The sequence below is a fragment of the Populus euphratica genome, unplaced genomic scaffold (genome assembly GCF_000495115.2).
Source record: "Populus euphratica unplaced genomic scaffold, PopEup_1.0 scaffold30.1, whole genome shotgun sequence".
NCBI lineage: Eukaryota > Viridiplantae > Streptophyta > Magnoliopsida > Malpighiales > Salicaceae > Populus > Populus euphratica.
In genome coordinates, this window is record NW_011499869.1 from 400,009 (window position 1) to 414,976 (window position 14,968).

Below are 14,968 nucleotides of genomic sequence, written 5' to 3' on the forward strand. Positions count from 1 at the left end.
ACCCATGATAATTTCATTTTTTTACAGCTTCATTTTAATCATAAAAAAAAAGAAATCTATTTCCAATCACAATATCGATTAAAAAGATATATGCCAGTCACAATGTTATTAAAGCAGTGTTAGATTATTGTTTTTAATAACAGTGACGAAGATACTAGATTTTTTTTTAAAAAAAAAAACATATTTCTACGCAGATAGAAAGTATATAAATTTTCTATAAAAATATATCTTGCTCGGGCCTCTTAATTTCTCTAACCAAATTTTGTTTTTATATTTTAAAAAATTATTTTATATTTTTTCTTTACTTCAAATTAATATTTTTTTAATATTTTCTTATTATTTTGTGTATGTTACCAAATTATTTTTTTTAATTTTTTTTAATTTTAATACATTTTAAGTGAAATATATTTTGAAAAACAACCGTAACCAAACATTCAATATATTTATTTTTTTATGGTATTTAATATTACAGTAATAATTATTAAAAAAAATTATTTAAAAATATATTAAAATAATATATTTTTATTTTTATATCAACTTATTAAAATTATTCATAAACATAAAAATAAATAAATAACGTTTAAATATTTATAAAGCATGTCCTAGAATATCACAATACAAACTGGGAGACAGCAAGGATTAATGAAAAGCTCTCACTTTTGAATAAAAACAAATTAGTATAATAAAAAAAACCAAAAAACCAAAGAAAAAAACAAAAAAGAAAGAAAGAAAAGTGTGTGCTTCAATGACTAGCTAATTGTAAATTATTATTTTTTATTTGGTTTGATTTTTATTAAAAAATTAACTAAACTAATTTTTTAAAATAATACTATAATAATTTGAACTAGTTTGGTTTGATTTTTCAATTTGTTTTTGTTTTTTATAGATTTGATTCAGTATTTTTAGTTTCATATTTATAAAACTAAAATGAAGTTAAATTATTTAGTTTTTTAAAAATTTAAATTAGTTTTTTTTATGTTTTAATATTTTTAATTTTTTCAATTTAATTAATTTTTGAGATTTTACCCTCACCTCTGTTATAAACGGAACGCAAAGCCCAACTAGTTCACCTACCCCTTGTTTTTTACCTTGCTAGTTATCAACTATTTTCCTCCCTGTCTGCGCTGCTGATCTACACGTCCGCCAATTGTGGGCCCCTTAAACAAAGCATCCCATATAGCCGTTGTAAAAATATTAACCAACTGGATCCTGCCACGTGTAAATCTATGCCCTTAAAATCCGACACGTGCCACAAGGACTGCCTGGTGAAAAACCTCCTGTGCGCGCATCGCCTTGCCTTTGCCTTCTTGCTATCCTGCGCCGGGGGAACACGAATTAGGAGTGTTCTCGTGTCCTGTGAGGTGAGTGACTGGCGTGGGGCCCGTTGGAGCCCGTTTCCGTTGACTTTTCAGGAAGCTCTCCCTTCCAAGTTACATCCACTATATTTCCTCTCTGCCCTTTGACTAATAATGTTAACAATTTTTTGCTTTATTATTATTAATAATGTAATGTGGAGTAATCTTCGCAAGGTGTTTTTTTAATTAGTAAATAGAGAGGGCGCTCATAATTGAGTTTTGTGACGAGGGTATTTTGGGTATAACATACTTTGGATTGCAAGCCAAGCTGCTGTTGGGGCGCACGCCTTTTGCTGCTGTTGCACCCCCTGACTGCTGTTAAATGCCAGTATTGCCCTCGTGACAACACGACATGGTTCTAGACACTGTGACTGAGGAACTTGTTTGCTAGCTGGTGGGAGTATACCGGGTTCTTTTTACAATGAGCCGGCAGGGACGGAATAATCAGTCACCTTTTTTTTTGTTGTTTATTTTTGTATTTTAAAAATATTTTAAAAAAATTTAATATTTTTTATTTACTTTAAATTAATATATTTTTAATTTTTTAAAATTATTTTAATATACTAATATCAAAAATAATTTTTTAAAAATAAAAAAATAATTAACATAAATTTCGATAAGAAAAACTATTTGAAAAATAATTATAACTATATTCTCAAGTAAATTATAGTATGTTTGAATGGCTTTTAAAAATATATTTGATTTAAAAAATTACTAAATTAATGTTTTTTAATTATTTCAATATATTAATGAATTAAAAATTAAAAATATGTTTTTATTAAAAAATCATAAACACACCGAAAATGTATTTGATTTAAAAAATTACTAAATTAATATTTTTTAATTATTTCGATATATTAATGAATTAAAAATTAAAAAAATGTTTTTATTAAAAAATCATAAACACACCATTAGCCAAAAACCCCAAAACTTAACTTTTCTATAAAAAAAAAAAAAAACAATGTTATAGTTAATTATCATCACGAACATTCAGTTTTTTTTTGATAATAGGATTGAGGAATTATTTTTTTCTGGTATACATTATTTTTTAAAGATATAATTATTTAAAGTAAATTAAAATATTCTAAATACAAAAAAAAACTGTAAATTGGTTTAGATCTTATTTGATAGCGTGATAACAGTTATTTTTTAAATAATTTTTTATTTTAAAATACATGCTAAAAATATTTTTTTATTTTTTAAAAATTATTTTTAATATAAAAAATATTAAAAACAGATTAATTTAAAATAAATAAAAATATTAAATAACTTTTTTTCAACAATATCCATCAATTATCATCGTTTTGCGAGGGTGGATTAATTGAGATTGTACTAATGAAACATCCATTGGACATCAAATACATGCACGCTAGCATTTTCAAAACATCCTCGGGTATTCAAATTGCCAGAACAAAATGATTTTTCCTTTGAAAAATAGTCCTTCAATTCTAATCGTTGTAGCCTCTTTATACCATAAGTTACATCGTTGACCATGATTATACATCATGATCCGAAAAAGGGCATGTTTCTGCGTTGTATAACTTTATAGTTCAATAATTGGAAGTCACACATTTTCTCAGAACATGAGATCAAGCGTCAAATCTCTCTTTCAAATTATAAAAATCACCAGACACCGCCACAGTGTATCGATCATGAGTTATATTATTATTCAAGTGTCCGAGCAACACCGAGGTTTTCAACGACTTCTCTCTAAATAATTGTTGAGTACATCACGAGAAAGAAAAGAAAAGTTGAAAAGGTAAACTTGGAGTGCTGTTATTTCTCTCCCGAGCAAACAAACGAGATTGCAATTTCGTTAGGTAACCTTTGCCCAGTCTACAAAAACCCTGTCCGAGGAGGGACAAAACAATGCAAGTGTCATAGTCCAGGGGTCCTCGACACTAGGATAGGCTAGCTTGTCTTTCCATTCTCGGTCATACTCTGTGTCCTACCATGAGAAATCTGGCGCGCGCGCATCCATCCAAGGTTCTATTTTCACGTGAGAGGAAGATTCAACCATAGGTGTATTAAACAATTCTTCGTAGCTAGGATCGAGGGGAGACGTAATTCAACACGGCCCGTCTAAAAAAGGACAACATATTCAACACGGCTTGAAATGTGAAGACAAAGTAACTGGGCAGAGGTCAGATCGTTTTAGGTTTCGGACTCGTTTCATGTGGCAAGAAATTTCTTTTTCTTCTTTTTTATTCTTAAGGAGAGGGTGGCGTCGAATTTCAAGCCTGTTGATTGAAGGTGTCACAGAGGAAGACAATCTTTTTCAGAGCCAGGAATAAAATATAGCCACATGTCTAGCTTGTAGACTTGCAGTACAAAACTTGTCCAAGCTCCTAAAATTGTCTACCTCCGACTTTCGAGTCCCATTGAACTCCCTCGGCGACGTTCTCGCCGCTCAAACTTGGAGGGTTCTATTAGCTTCGACAATTCCTGGCATGTGCTTTGACCTCGAAATTTTGCTAGCTACTCATTGCCCATTCCACCACTTCCAGGTTCTTTCATTTTTTAAGAAACCTCAAATTAATCCGAAACCTATTCACTAATTCTTAATCGGGTTTCAAACCAATGGGATTTTCAATTTGTTTTTTGTAGACTTTTCACAATCAAGTCCTTCCATACATGTTCATAGATTTATTTTTTTTGGTACCTATGCAATAAGATAATAACGTTTTGAATTTGACTTTTGTCAATTGGAAAAATTGAAAAGTTTAGATGGTATCTAACTGAGAAAAACCTTATACATTAGAAATGAAATTGATAAAATTACTTGCTTTGGATGAAATTGGAAACAAGCAATGTGTTTTGGGATGAAAATGATGTTTTCCCTTCTGCTTTATCTTTTGCGAGCATAAATTATATTTTCGTTCCTTCTTTTTTAAGCAAAAAAACCATCTGGAACCCTTTCCTGATGTTGTTTTTTTCCATCCAAACACGGATGATCAATTTTGCGCCGTATCATCCAAGTTATGTTCATCACGTCACTAGCTAGGATTAGCCCGACAAGGCAAGGAAGCCATGGTGTCAAAGACTTAAATTCCTAAGCGCATTAAATTATATATCAACTAGTAGCTAAATTATTTTTTTATATATTTTTAAATTGTTATCAACTAGTAGCTAAATTATTTTTATATATATTTTTAAATTGTTTCGAGTATTGAGAATAATTTTTTAAAAATAAAGTATTATTAACTACTAAGGTCGTGAACAGGAAAAAAAAAAAGAGGACTTCTCTGTGTGCTTGCGACTGTGGGAGGAAGAAAAATTCAAGTGGAAACATAAAGTTTAATAATTTCTTCGTAACAACGTTTGAATTTGAGTCATGTGTTATTTACTGCCCAAAAGAAATCATAAAAGGGAGTAAAAGCAGGACTTAACTCTTTACTTTCTCATAAAGTTGCTGCATAATAATGGGAAAACAACAGTAGCATACAAGCATCAAAGCAGAATTATGCAATCTGGATTCGAGGAGTTTATACTTTATCAACAGTTTATTTCAGTATGAAATCGGAGAGAGAACTTTACCTTTATTCCCAAAAGGCAAAGCCATGAAAGCACGGGATCTTTTATAGCATTAATTGACACACACACGTATGAATATCTGGAGCTAATCATGATTTAGTCACATTGGTCCCCTTTTATAGCGTTGCTGCATGGTGTATTTGCTCGCCTTTTACTCCCACTATTTGTAGCTAGGCAGGCAGCATATTCTTGCTCCGACTCGCTTCCTTATTTCCTCCAAGCAAGTAGCAATCTGTTTTTCGGACCCGGTAAAGCAAGCAAGCTAGTAATACAACGCGCAGCAGCATTTTCCCCTTTCCTTTTTGCTATTATTAACGGTCCAGGAATCCCTGGAAGGGCTTTAATTCTCTTTTGAAACGGTCCAGATCAAAGGACATAGCAGATATATATAGTTAATTTCCCACATGCTCTCACAGGCATGAACGCAAATAAAGATGGCAGCATAACCCCGAGAGAGTAGCTTCATATCAAGCTGGAGCTTTCTCCTTGCCACTCGCTCTGTCTTTTTTAACATGAAATCTGATCATATAAAGGAACAATTCACTTTGTCGTGGCTCATACCCCCCAAAAGCATCCTGTCTATCTGTCCCGTTAAATGAAGAATATTTTCTCCATGGATTTTTATTTTCATTTCTATCATGACGGAGGGAAGGGAAAGGGGTCGAATTTCAAAAGATTTCATGGCACATGGATCCAACACTTTGGCGTTTCTGGGGTCTAAAGCAAAAGAAGAAAGAGCAGGTAGGGATTGCATTGGGATCTGAAATAAATGAGACACTTTAAGCTTAATGAGGTACGGCAATGATATACTGTCTCGAGAGGTCTTTTCCTTTTATTGTGTACGTGAAGGATATGGTGAGGAGACAAGGCATGTTCAGTCCTGTAATTTTTAAGCTTTTTTCCAGCTGAAATCAATTTGCAAAAGCATCTGCGATCGCCGATCACGTCGCAAGAACGAACTCCATTTAATTACCCTTTTCGGATGTCTGAGCTTTTATTTTTTAAGTGTTTTTTAATTTTAAGTTATATTAAAATAATATTTTTTATTTTTTAAAATTTAAAAACAAACAGAATTTTATATACATCATCAATTCATTATGGATGGAATGTCGAGAGGGTGAAACTTCAAATAATAATAAGAAAACACTGCAGGTTTCCATCTCTCCTTTCTTCGCTGGAAGGGATAGAAGGGGTAAAGTAAGATTTTCATAGATTTCTTAAATGCTTTATTTTTGAGAAATAACAAATAACAATAAAAGATTTAAAGAAAATTATAAATTATTTGAAATAATTTTAACATGGGATCAAGTGATCTAATACTTGATCTATATTCTCATTATTATTTTTTGGTATGATCTAGCTTCACTCATTATTTTTGGGCATGCTACAAGACTGAATTTTTTAATAAATGAAAATGAAAACTAGTTGAGAGATATCACTCGGCTGAAAAAAAAAAAGGAAAAAAAAATATTCGGCCGGTCTTGTACGTTCGTGGCAGGTCAATCACGACATGTGCACTTTAAAAAATGGTGGTCCTCACCTCACGCGCTTCCTTGCATGCAAATTTTCAAATACAGACATGACATCGGGGATACATGCACGGACTCAGCACACGTTAGCCAAGCAAGAATCAATAATTTAAAATGCACGCTGCCGTTTACAGACTATGGGCCTTTAAAATCCAACATGTTTTGGTAACTGGATGATAGATGAATTACCAGGGCCGACATTTGATCTGAGTCCTGCCCTGTAAGAAATAAGAAGAAACATCCAAAGGAGGGGCGCTTATGCCAGTTGGAAGAGGCCTCACCACCGTAGCGAAACCTGACCTGTCCTGATGGTCGACCTGATAAATGATTAATTTGATTAAATTTATTTTTAAATTTTAATTTTATTTAAAATAATATCAATTTTTATTTAAGAAAGATTCATAAATTCATAACCTTGACCTTACTCCGGGTGCGCCTGTGGCTTGTAACCAAAGACAGCGTTGCTGATGTTTGTTTCAAAACAGCAAATACCCAATCCCTGATTCCTTTTCAAAATCTCCACAACCAGGCACTCACTGATTGACCTGATCAGGATCTGCTTATGATAGTAGTACTTAATAAATATATGCCCGGACTACTTTGTCACGAACAATCATCAAGAAGCATAGATGGAGTCCACTCATCTTTTTTTCAAGGATGCAAGAGATGCTGATTGTGGGAAGCAGAAAGCGACGATACAAGAATCAAACAAATGTCAATTGGAAAAGGACAAAACAAAGGCACCATAAACAGCAATAGCGAAATATCAATAGACCTGGATTTTAGGAAAAATCATTGCCAGAATAAATGGGATCGGAGCGAAGAGCAATTTTCCCATCATAAATGGGATCGGAGCGAACAGCAATTTTCCCAGTAGTATGACTAAAAGGCACAGAACTCTAAAAACTCGTTTGATTCCCGACAAGTTGTGTAAAATATGTCCAAGTCCTCTTTTTTTAGCAATAGCTAGCTAGGTTATTGTTTCCTTCCCCTTCCTTTCTTCCCTGCCCGTGCTTCTGTCTGCTCTTTCCCTGTAACTTCTGAAACATCCGCTGCATCACAATAAGAAACACAAGAAACGAGTAAAAACTTGTTAGAACAACTTGGACACATCAAGATCCATCGGTTCCACCAAATTTAATAAAATAACTGCATTTTAAACTGAAATAGGTACAAAATACAGTGCAATTTGGAAACAAAGAAATTCGGAGATAGATTGTACCATCAGGGCCCCGAGACATCAAAGTAAAAAATAGGTTGTTTAGCTTCTCCATCTTCTTAGCATCCTGTGCCTGGTCTGTCTTGAACTTAAGACACTGGCAGAAAAGGACAAACATTAATATAGAGGCATTGTTGAAAATAGTAAATAGAATTCAGATACCATGGCAATTAAAGTGAAAGCTATTTGTGATCAACTTGTTTCCAACAGCTATGAATTGTGCATAAAGGCAACAAACACTTGAAATTGATTATTGACAGGCCAAAGGCATGCAAATCCAGGAGATACACATTCAAGGGAAAATGAGAAGCTAATATACAGAAGCTTTGCTTTATAATTAAAAGCAAGCATCCATGGGTCCATTTCAATGACAAAACATCATAAACTTATCAGTTTTTTGTAAGCATCCATGGGTCCTCACTCTCACTCTCTCTATCTCTCTCTCTCTCTCACACACACACACACAATGTTAAGGATGGGGAGGGCAGGAAGGGGAGTCAGGCAGTGGGAAAAGGATGCCTGGAATGTGAACAAGAATGCCATGGAAATTAATCATTTGAGAACATAAGAGCTCTTAGTGGGGGGGAATGTCCCTAGGTGCCTTAACTATAAGGGGACCATTTTTCAAATCACTGTCAGCTGTAAAGCGCCCTTCCATTCCAACATCTTCTCTTAGAAAAGAAAGAGCTATAAAAGTCTTTATCATGCTAATGATATGATAAGCACACTAAGTGCATCAAAAGAGAAGTAGTTTGCCAGATAAACATGATATCCCTTAGTTTCTGGTTAACTTTCTCTGAGTATGCTGGTCAAGTGCATGTCTTCCATATTAGTAGAATAACTTCTTCCAAAACTTATCAGCAAGTGCATAGCAAAACCGATATAGGCACATCAAACTCATAAAAAAGGCTGTGAGGTTGCACATACTACTATTTAATTTGAAATAAAAAAGATGCGAATCCTATTGCACTATTCCATTCACCCAAGAGCATTCTTGATCCTAACGTTAGATAAAGCAAGCCTGTCATCATCAGGGCAGCCATGGACTCACCTCAATTAAACTTTGATCTCAAACCAATTACGGGCAGCCTAATCCAACAAACATAGTTGACAACCTCCGAACCCAATCTGATCCATTAAACAATGTAACATCAAAATTACAGTTGACATCAAACTGTAGAAAGAGCCCATTGCTCTGACACTGCTGAGACCAATATCTCACAGCATGGGTTTATAAAGTTCAAACAATGTAACATCAAAATCAGCTTCATGCACATACTTCAATGCTTTTGATGTAGCATGACTCAAGTCATGGCTGAAAACACACTTCTTAATCAAAACTAAACACCACCTTACCAGTCCACTTTTCCCCTCTCAACCATCGATATTATAAGTAATATACATATTTTACATTCATAATCATAAAAAAGACCACAAAATATAAACACCTAGAGTACAGGAACAAGCACCTGCCTAGGAGCCTCCAGGGAGACAGAAAATAGTTCACTGGATCAAGCAAATCCACCCAAGCATTCAAAAAAAGAGAACGCTCACTCATGTGATTTCCTATAAGTAATACGTCAAAAAAATCAAAGCAACGTACAGTCCAACCTAAAAAGAGCTCTCTCCCATTCCATTTACATGCATCTCAAGTTTCCTCGGAAAATATCTTAGGCTTCTTTCTCCAAACTGGTCCACAAAATTACCAATGGATATAGATTAAAATCTACTTTTTTTCACGTGCTAAATGCTTCATTCTAGTAACCAAGCAGGCCACCTATTCCCCAAAGCAATCCAAGTGAATCTTAAATTCATTAAAAGAAAAGCATCCTCATGCAAGAATTAAATCCTATAGAGATCCAAATACAGTCAACTTACAAGATAAATTGCAAATGCAAACAAGCACTCAATTAGACCGCGCAACTAGTTCAAGAATTTGATTGCAATCTCACCAGCCAAGAATGTCATGCATAAAACGGCGAGAGGCCATAAAAACCCCTAAAACACACAGACCGAGAGAGAAAAAGCCCGCATACTTTCCACTCACAGAATTACATTCTAAACCATATACAACTCCTCTCAAAACAAACACTCCGATTCTTATATATTCTAAGCTCAAATCCAGTGCATTCATCATAGAATACTAGCATTGCAATGTTTTATATATAAACTATGGCAAACTCATATATAATATAAGCACAGATTTGAACATTTCAGCTTAAACTAAAACCGATAAGTACCTCTTTGTTGTCGGTGACCTTGAGAACCAACTTGCCATCACAGTGTCTGTACTTCATTACATACCGCGTCTATATCCCATTTTAATACCACAATATAAACACCCACAAAAATAAATAAATAAATAATATAAAATAAGCAACATAAAATAGCACAGTGTTATGGAAAATCCGTATAGTTTGTTAAATAAAGGAGAAAATACAATTAATCATTTCGATCTAAGAAAAATCAGAACGTCTTCCTCGACTACACTACTACGATGCGTTACTAATACGTCAAGCCAAAAAGGGAAATCATGAAATAGGAATAGAAACTGGCTCTGTTTCCTTCAATTTTCTACGCAACAAAACAGAAAGCTATCTAAAGAAAAGCAGGGAGAAAGTAACATACCGAATCGGGATCGGCACGGAACAGTTGCACGGATCGGTCAACGAAGTCGTCCCACGAAGTTATGTAAACCATTGCGTTCACAAAGTAATAAATGGGATGGGAGGAATGTTCAAATGCATTGCTTGTTCCGTAAAAAAATAATGGGGTTTCTAGTTCTTGCTTTCTTCACCGTCTGTTTATCTGATTCTTGAAGGATTCTGAGGACCTGAGGTTACTGATCTATTGCTTTTTTTCAGCAGGTGGCTTTTTGGGGCAATAACACGGCCATTCAAATGGCTGCATTCCCTTTTTCTCTGCAGGCTGTTTACAAGCATTATCACAAGGAAATGAGGAATGTTCGCTGACCTTACAGCACTTCATTATCTTCTTTGGGGACTTTGAATTTCCCTGTTTACAAGCATTATCATAGGGAAATTAACTCAGGAGGTGTTGGCCCTGCTACAAGAGCTTTTACATAATGCAATCAACAAAATGTTGGTAATGGAAACGATATATCTGAATGCCAGTAAGAGAAGTTCCATCTTTGCACTGCGAAGAACCTCGTAACCTGAGCTTCCAGAGAACGATCACCGCCTAAGTGATCGCACTCCATCATCAAGATCTTCATGTTTCTTGCTTTCCATACAAAGTAGATAAGAGCATGCCGAGCTCGCTGAGGCTTCATGAACACGTTACTCGTGAAGAGTAGGTGCTTCTCCCTCTCTCCAATCTTCCCCATAAGGCCCACCAGCTACATTAGTGGCACTGGATGTCCTTGTTAAGGCCGGAGATGGAAGTGCAGTCATTTTTTTTATTTAAAAATATATTTAAATAACATTTTTATAAATATATTAAAATGATTTAAAATTAAAAAAATAATTTTTTATATAATATAGTTTTCTCTGTGTTTCTAAATCGTTATTTAAACGCAAACTCGCACATATTCTAACCCTCTTGCCAAGGAAAAAAAAATTCCTCTCTCTCTCACCAAATCCTTATTCTTCTTCTGGTCTGCAAGCTATTAGCTTATAATTATAATTATTATTATTATTATTATTAAATCTCTCATGATTCGATTTTCCTCTTTAATGGTAGATGAGCATTATGCCTTTTGTATCAAATTGTAAAATTTGGGACAATTTTTGTACTGTTGCTTTATTTTTATTTTTTGATAAAAAAACTATTTGCAAAATTTTCACTTGCCATGATAAATTTATTTTTTATTTTTATGTCCAGCTGTTACTTTATTATACTATTATTTTCTATTTCTTAAAAACTGTTTTCAAATTAAAAATAAAAATAAAAGACAATATGCGATGCTTAACGTGACAACGTGGACATTAATTATTCAGTCGAGCCTCTCTCTCTAAATGTCTATAACATCTCTTCATTAATGGCCCCAATTTACACCCTCATTCCTCGCCGGCCTACCCTTTTCTCTACCCCCACAACTCGCAAGAGAAGCGAAACGGCGTCGTCTTCACAAGCCTCTGCTCTCTGCGCTCTTTCCCGACAAATATCTAGCCATTAAAAAAGGAAATGCCTTCTTTATAGAGATCCAAAAAACCGCCACTCACTCACTCTGTAACAGCGAACCGATCTCTCCTCTCATCTTTCTCAGTGACTTTTCCATCTCAAGCTTCGTACGGTTCCCTCCCAACCACCGCACCTCGTCGACCATCCTCACACGCGCCACCAATATGACATCCACCATCTTCGCCACTCGCCGCCCATGGCGCGAAATAATTGAATTCTCCTCCTTCGCGCGCCCATTGTCCCTCGGCGATACCACAATCCGCATAAAACGGAACCTCTCCTACTTTCGCGTTAATTACACAATGATAATCCTCTCTATCCTCTTCTTAAGTCTCTTATGGCACCCTCTCTCAATGATTGTCTTCTTAATCGTCTTCGTCGCCTGGTTTTACCTTTACTTCTTTCGTGACCAGCCATTGGTGATTTTCCACCGCACGATTGATGATCGTGTGGTGCTTGGTTTGCTCGGTGTCGCTACTCTTGTTGCTTTGATTTTCACACACGTATGGTTAAATGTCTTGGTTTCGCTCTTGATTGGAGCTGCTGTTGTTCTCTTACACGCTGCGTTTAGAAGAAGTGATGACTTGTATTTGGACGAACAAGATTTGCCATCGCCTAGCGCTCAACGCCCAACGGCAAATGTGGCTTCCTCGTTTCCGGATCCGGTTCCATCAGAATCTCATCCTCGGATTCCACCATGTTTTGGTACAGACTGCATATTACCAGGGACACGATTTTACTCGTAAAATGGTATGATTTTACGGGTTAATATATGAAATTGTTCTAAAAACTCGCAAATAAATCAAATCAAGTTAAAATCAGGTGCAATTATTAAGATTAGATGAAATCATGTAAAAATATGGTTCCAGGATCGTTTTAACGATTTCAGTAGAAATAATAAATTGCTATTATCTTTTCATTTATTCATTCATTGAATTTTGAATGTATTGCTGATACTAATGCTGCTGTTATTTCAGTCTTAGATAGAGAGGAATCTCTTTTTTAAGAGAGATAAAAAGAGTAAAGAAGAACCAAAAACAAAAAAGAATACATCTGGTTCGGTTTGAAGTGAGAAATGAGTATGGGTTAGGACATGGTGAACTTTATAGGGAAGCAAACAATGAAGGAGATTCAAAAGCTGTGCTCGATGGTGTTGCTGTTACTGGCTTGGTTGGGATCTTGCGTCAATTAAGCGATCTTGTCGAGTCTCTTCTTCTTCTCTTATTTTTTCTCTTCAGTTTCTATTTTTTTCATTTTTAATTAAAGATGTGATTGCTGTAAAATCCCGAAAAAAAGTTATTTAAAAGAGTTAATTATTTTTTTAAGTAGATATTTTAAAAAAAATTCTACATATTTTTTTATATTTTTAATATCAAATTATTAATTCAAAATAAAACCTATAAATAATAATTACGAATACATTTTAGTATAAATAAATAGTACAACTTTACTAAATACATCTATTTTTATGTTTCCTACAGTGTTATACTAGTTAAATGACCTGCAGCGGATTAATTTTTTAAATAAAATATTATTAAAAAAAGTTAAAATATAAAAATATTAGGTTTTTTTAAAATTATATTTAAAAGTTTTAGATTTAACTTCAACACCAGATCCAAGAGTAATATTTATAATAATATTAAATTTGAAAAACTCAAATTTAAATGGGTCTAGCTGCAATATTAAATCCAATAGTTTTGGATATTAGTTTGACCGTAAAGTTATGTCATAAAAGTATGATATTTAAATAAATTAATTAAAAAGAACATTGTGTCATAAAAGTGTGATATTTAAATAAATTAATTAAAAAGAATAAAACAAAAAAAACAACATGAAGAAAAAAACTAATAAAGAAAAAGAAAAAAATATAAATTAATTGGGTTAAGCTGTCAAATTTGGGATCTACGTCATGAAAGTCTAATGACTAAATAAAAAAAAAATTAACATCATTAAACTAGATAAAAAAGTTAATTAAAAAAAAAAGCATCAACCTTTTCACTGTGAATTGTACTATACAGTCCCGAGTGAAAGATATATATATAAAAAAAACTAAAGGCATCAGCCTTTTCACCGTGTACTGCATACAATATCAAAAGATGAAATAGAAAGAACAAAAGTAATGAGAAAAAAAATAATCTGAATCAATCGAGTTAATCGGTTAATCTTGGGATCCGTGTCATGAAAGTATAATAATTAAACATAAAAAATTTAATATTAAGAAACTAAATTAAAAGAATAATTACAAAACAAAAAAAAACTAAAGGCATTAATTTTTTCACTGTGGATTGCATTGTGCAGTTCACATTAAAAAAACTTAAAAAAGAAAAAAAACAAAACAAAAGCATACGCCACAGGTTATTTTTTTTCCTTGCATAAAAAAATATCAAAAAATGCTAAGATCCAAGAGTGTTGTGTATTTCTACAAAGATATATCCAAGAGTCTTTGGTCTAACTACAACGCTTGACCTAAGAGTAATATTTATAATAATATTAAACTTACATGACTCAAGTTTAAGTGAGTCCGGTTGCAATGCTGGACCCAAGAGCCTTGGATGTGGGTCTAGCTGTAACGTCGTGTCATAAAAGCATCATAATTAAATAGATTAATTAAAAAAACAAAAAAAACAACAAGAAGAAAAAAAACTAACGAAGAAAAAGAAAAAAAATCTGAATTAACTTGGTTGATCCTTCAAACCAGATTAATTTGCCAAACCTTAGATTCGTGTCATGAAAGTTTGATAACTAAATAGAAAAAAAAAATTGACGGGTTAGCCCATGATTAACTGAGTTAACCTGTCAAGTTTGAGATACGTGTCATGAAAGTTTGTTAATTAAATAGAAAGAAATTTAACATTAACAAACTAAACTAAATAAAGAAATTAATTAAAAAAAAGCAAAAAAAATAAAATTTCGGGTTAACTTGTCAAATCATGTTAACCCATCAAACTCAGGATTTATCAACAAACTAAATTAAGCAAAAAAATTATTAAAAGGAAAAAAAACAAAGAAAAAAGAAAAAAACCCATAAAGGCAAAACAAAACAAAAATGAAAACGAATATATATATATATATATATATAATTTTCATAATAATAATAATAATAATTATTACATATAAGTATGATTAAAAGATGTGAGGAAGCTACAATACTTTCCCCACAAAGAAAAAAACTAATGCAAAAAAAAATT

The 14,968-nt window shown here is 33.3% G+C and overlaps 2 protein-coding genes and 1 long non-coding RNA gene across 3 annotated transcripts; 1 reads left to right on the top strand and 2 right to left on the bottom strand.

Moving 5' to 3' along the window:
* Window positions 1–6,407: 6,407 nt before the first annotated feature.
* LOC105126765 (uncharacterized) lies at window positions 6,408–7,243 on the bottom strand. Its single transcript, XR_842480.1, has 2 exons — window positions 6,839–7,243; window positions 6,408–6,735 (listed from the first exon to the last, which is right to left on the bottom strand). It is a non-coding gene; the product is annotated as an uncharacterized LOC105126765 (long non-coding RNA).
* A 23-nt stretch (window positions 7,244–7,266) lies between these two features.
* LOC105126766 (signal recognition particle 9 kDa protein-like) lies at window positions 7,267–10,354 on the bottom strand. The gene is made up of 4 exons (XM_011027733.1): window positions 10,266–10,354; window positions 9,878–9,946; window positions 7,641–7,734; window positions 7,267–7,470 (listed from the first exon to the last, which is right to left on the bottom strand). The coding sequence occupies exons 1-4, from the start codon at window positions 10,335–10,337 to the stop codon at window positions 7,394–7,396; spliced, it is 312 nt and encodes a 103-aa protein (XP_011026035.1). The 5' UTR covers window positions 10,338–10,354; the 3' UTR covers window positions 7,267–7,393.
* A 1,273-nt stretch (window positions 10,355–11,627) lies between these two features.
* Window positions 11,628–12,536, top strand: LOC105126768 (PRA1 family protein F2-like). Its single transcript, XM_011027734.1, has one exon. The coding sequence runs from the start codon at window positions 11,945–11,947 to the stop codon at window positions 12,524–12,526; it is 582 nt and encodes a 193-aa protein (XP_011026036.1). The 5' UTR covers window positions 11,628–11,944; the 3' UTR covers window positions 12,527–12,536.
* The last annotated feature ends 2,432 nt before the right edge of the window (window positions 12,537–14,968 follow it).

Excerpts from the sequence above, each read along its gene's own strand:
- LOC105126766 (XM_011027733.1), bottom strand. The coding sequence starts at position 10,337 with ATGGTTTACATAACTTCGTGGGACGACTTCGTTGACCGATCCGTGCAA. Across the intron at positions 9,947-10,265 it reads TCCGTGCCGATCCCGATTCG|ACGCGGTATGTAATGAAGTA; the intron begins GTATGTTACTTT and ends AATGGGATATAG. Across the intron at positions 7,735-9,877 it reads AGGTCACCGACAACAAAGAG|TGTCTTAAGTTCAAGACAGA; the intron begins GTACTTATCGGT and ends CTTTTCTGCCAG.
- LOC105126768 (XM_011027734.1), top strand. The coding sequence starts at position 11,945 with ATGACATCCACCATCTTCGCCACTCGCCGCCCATGGCGCGAAATAATT.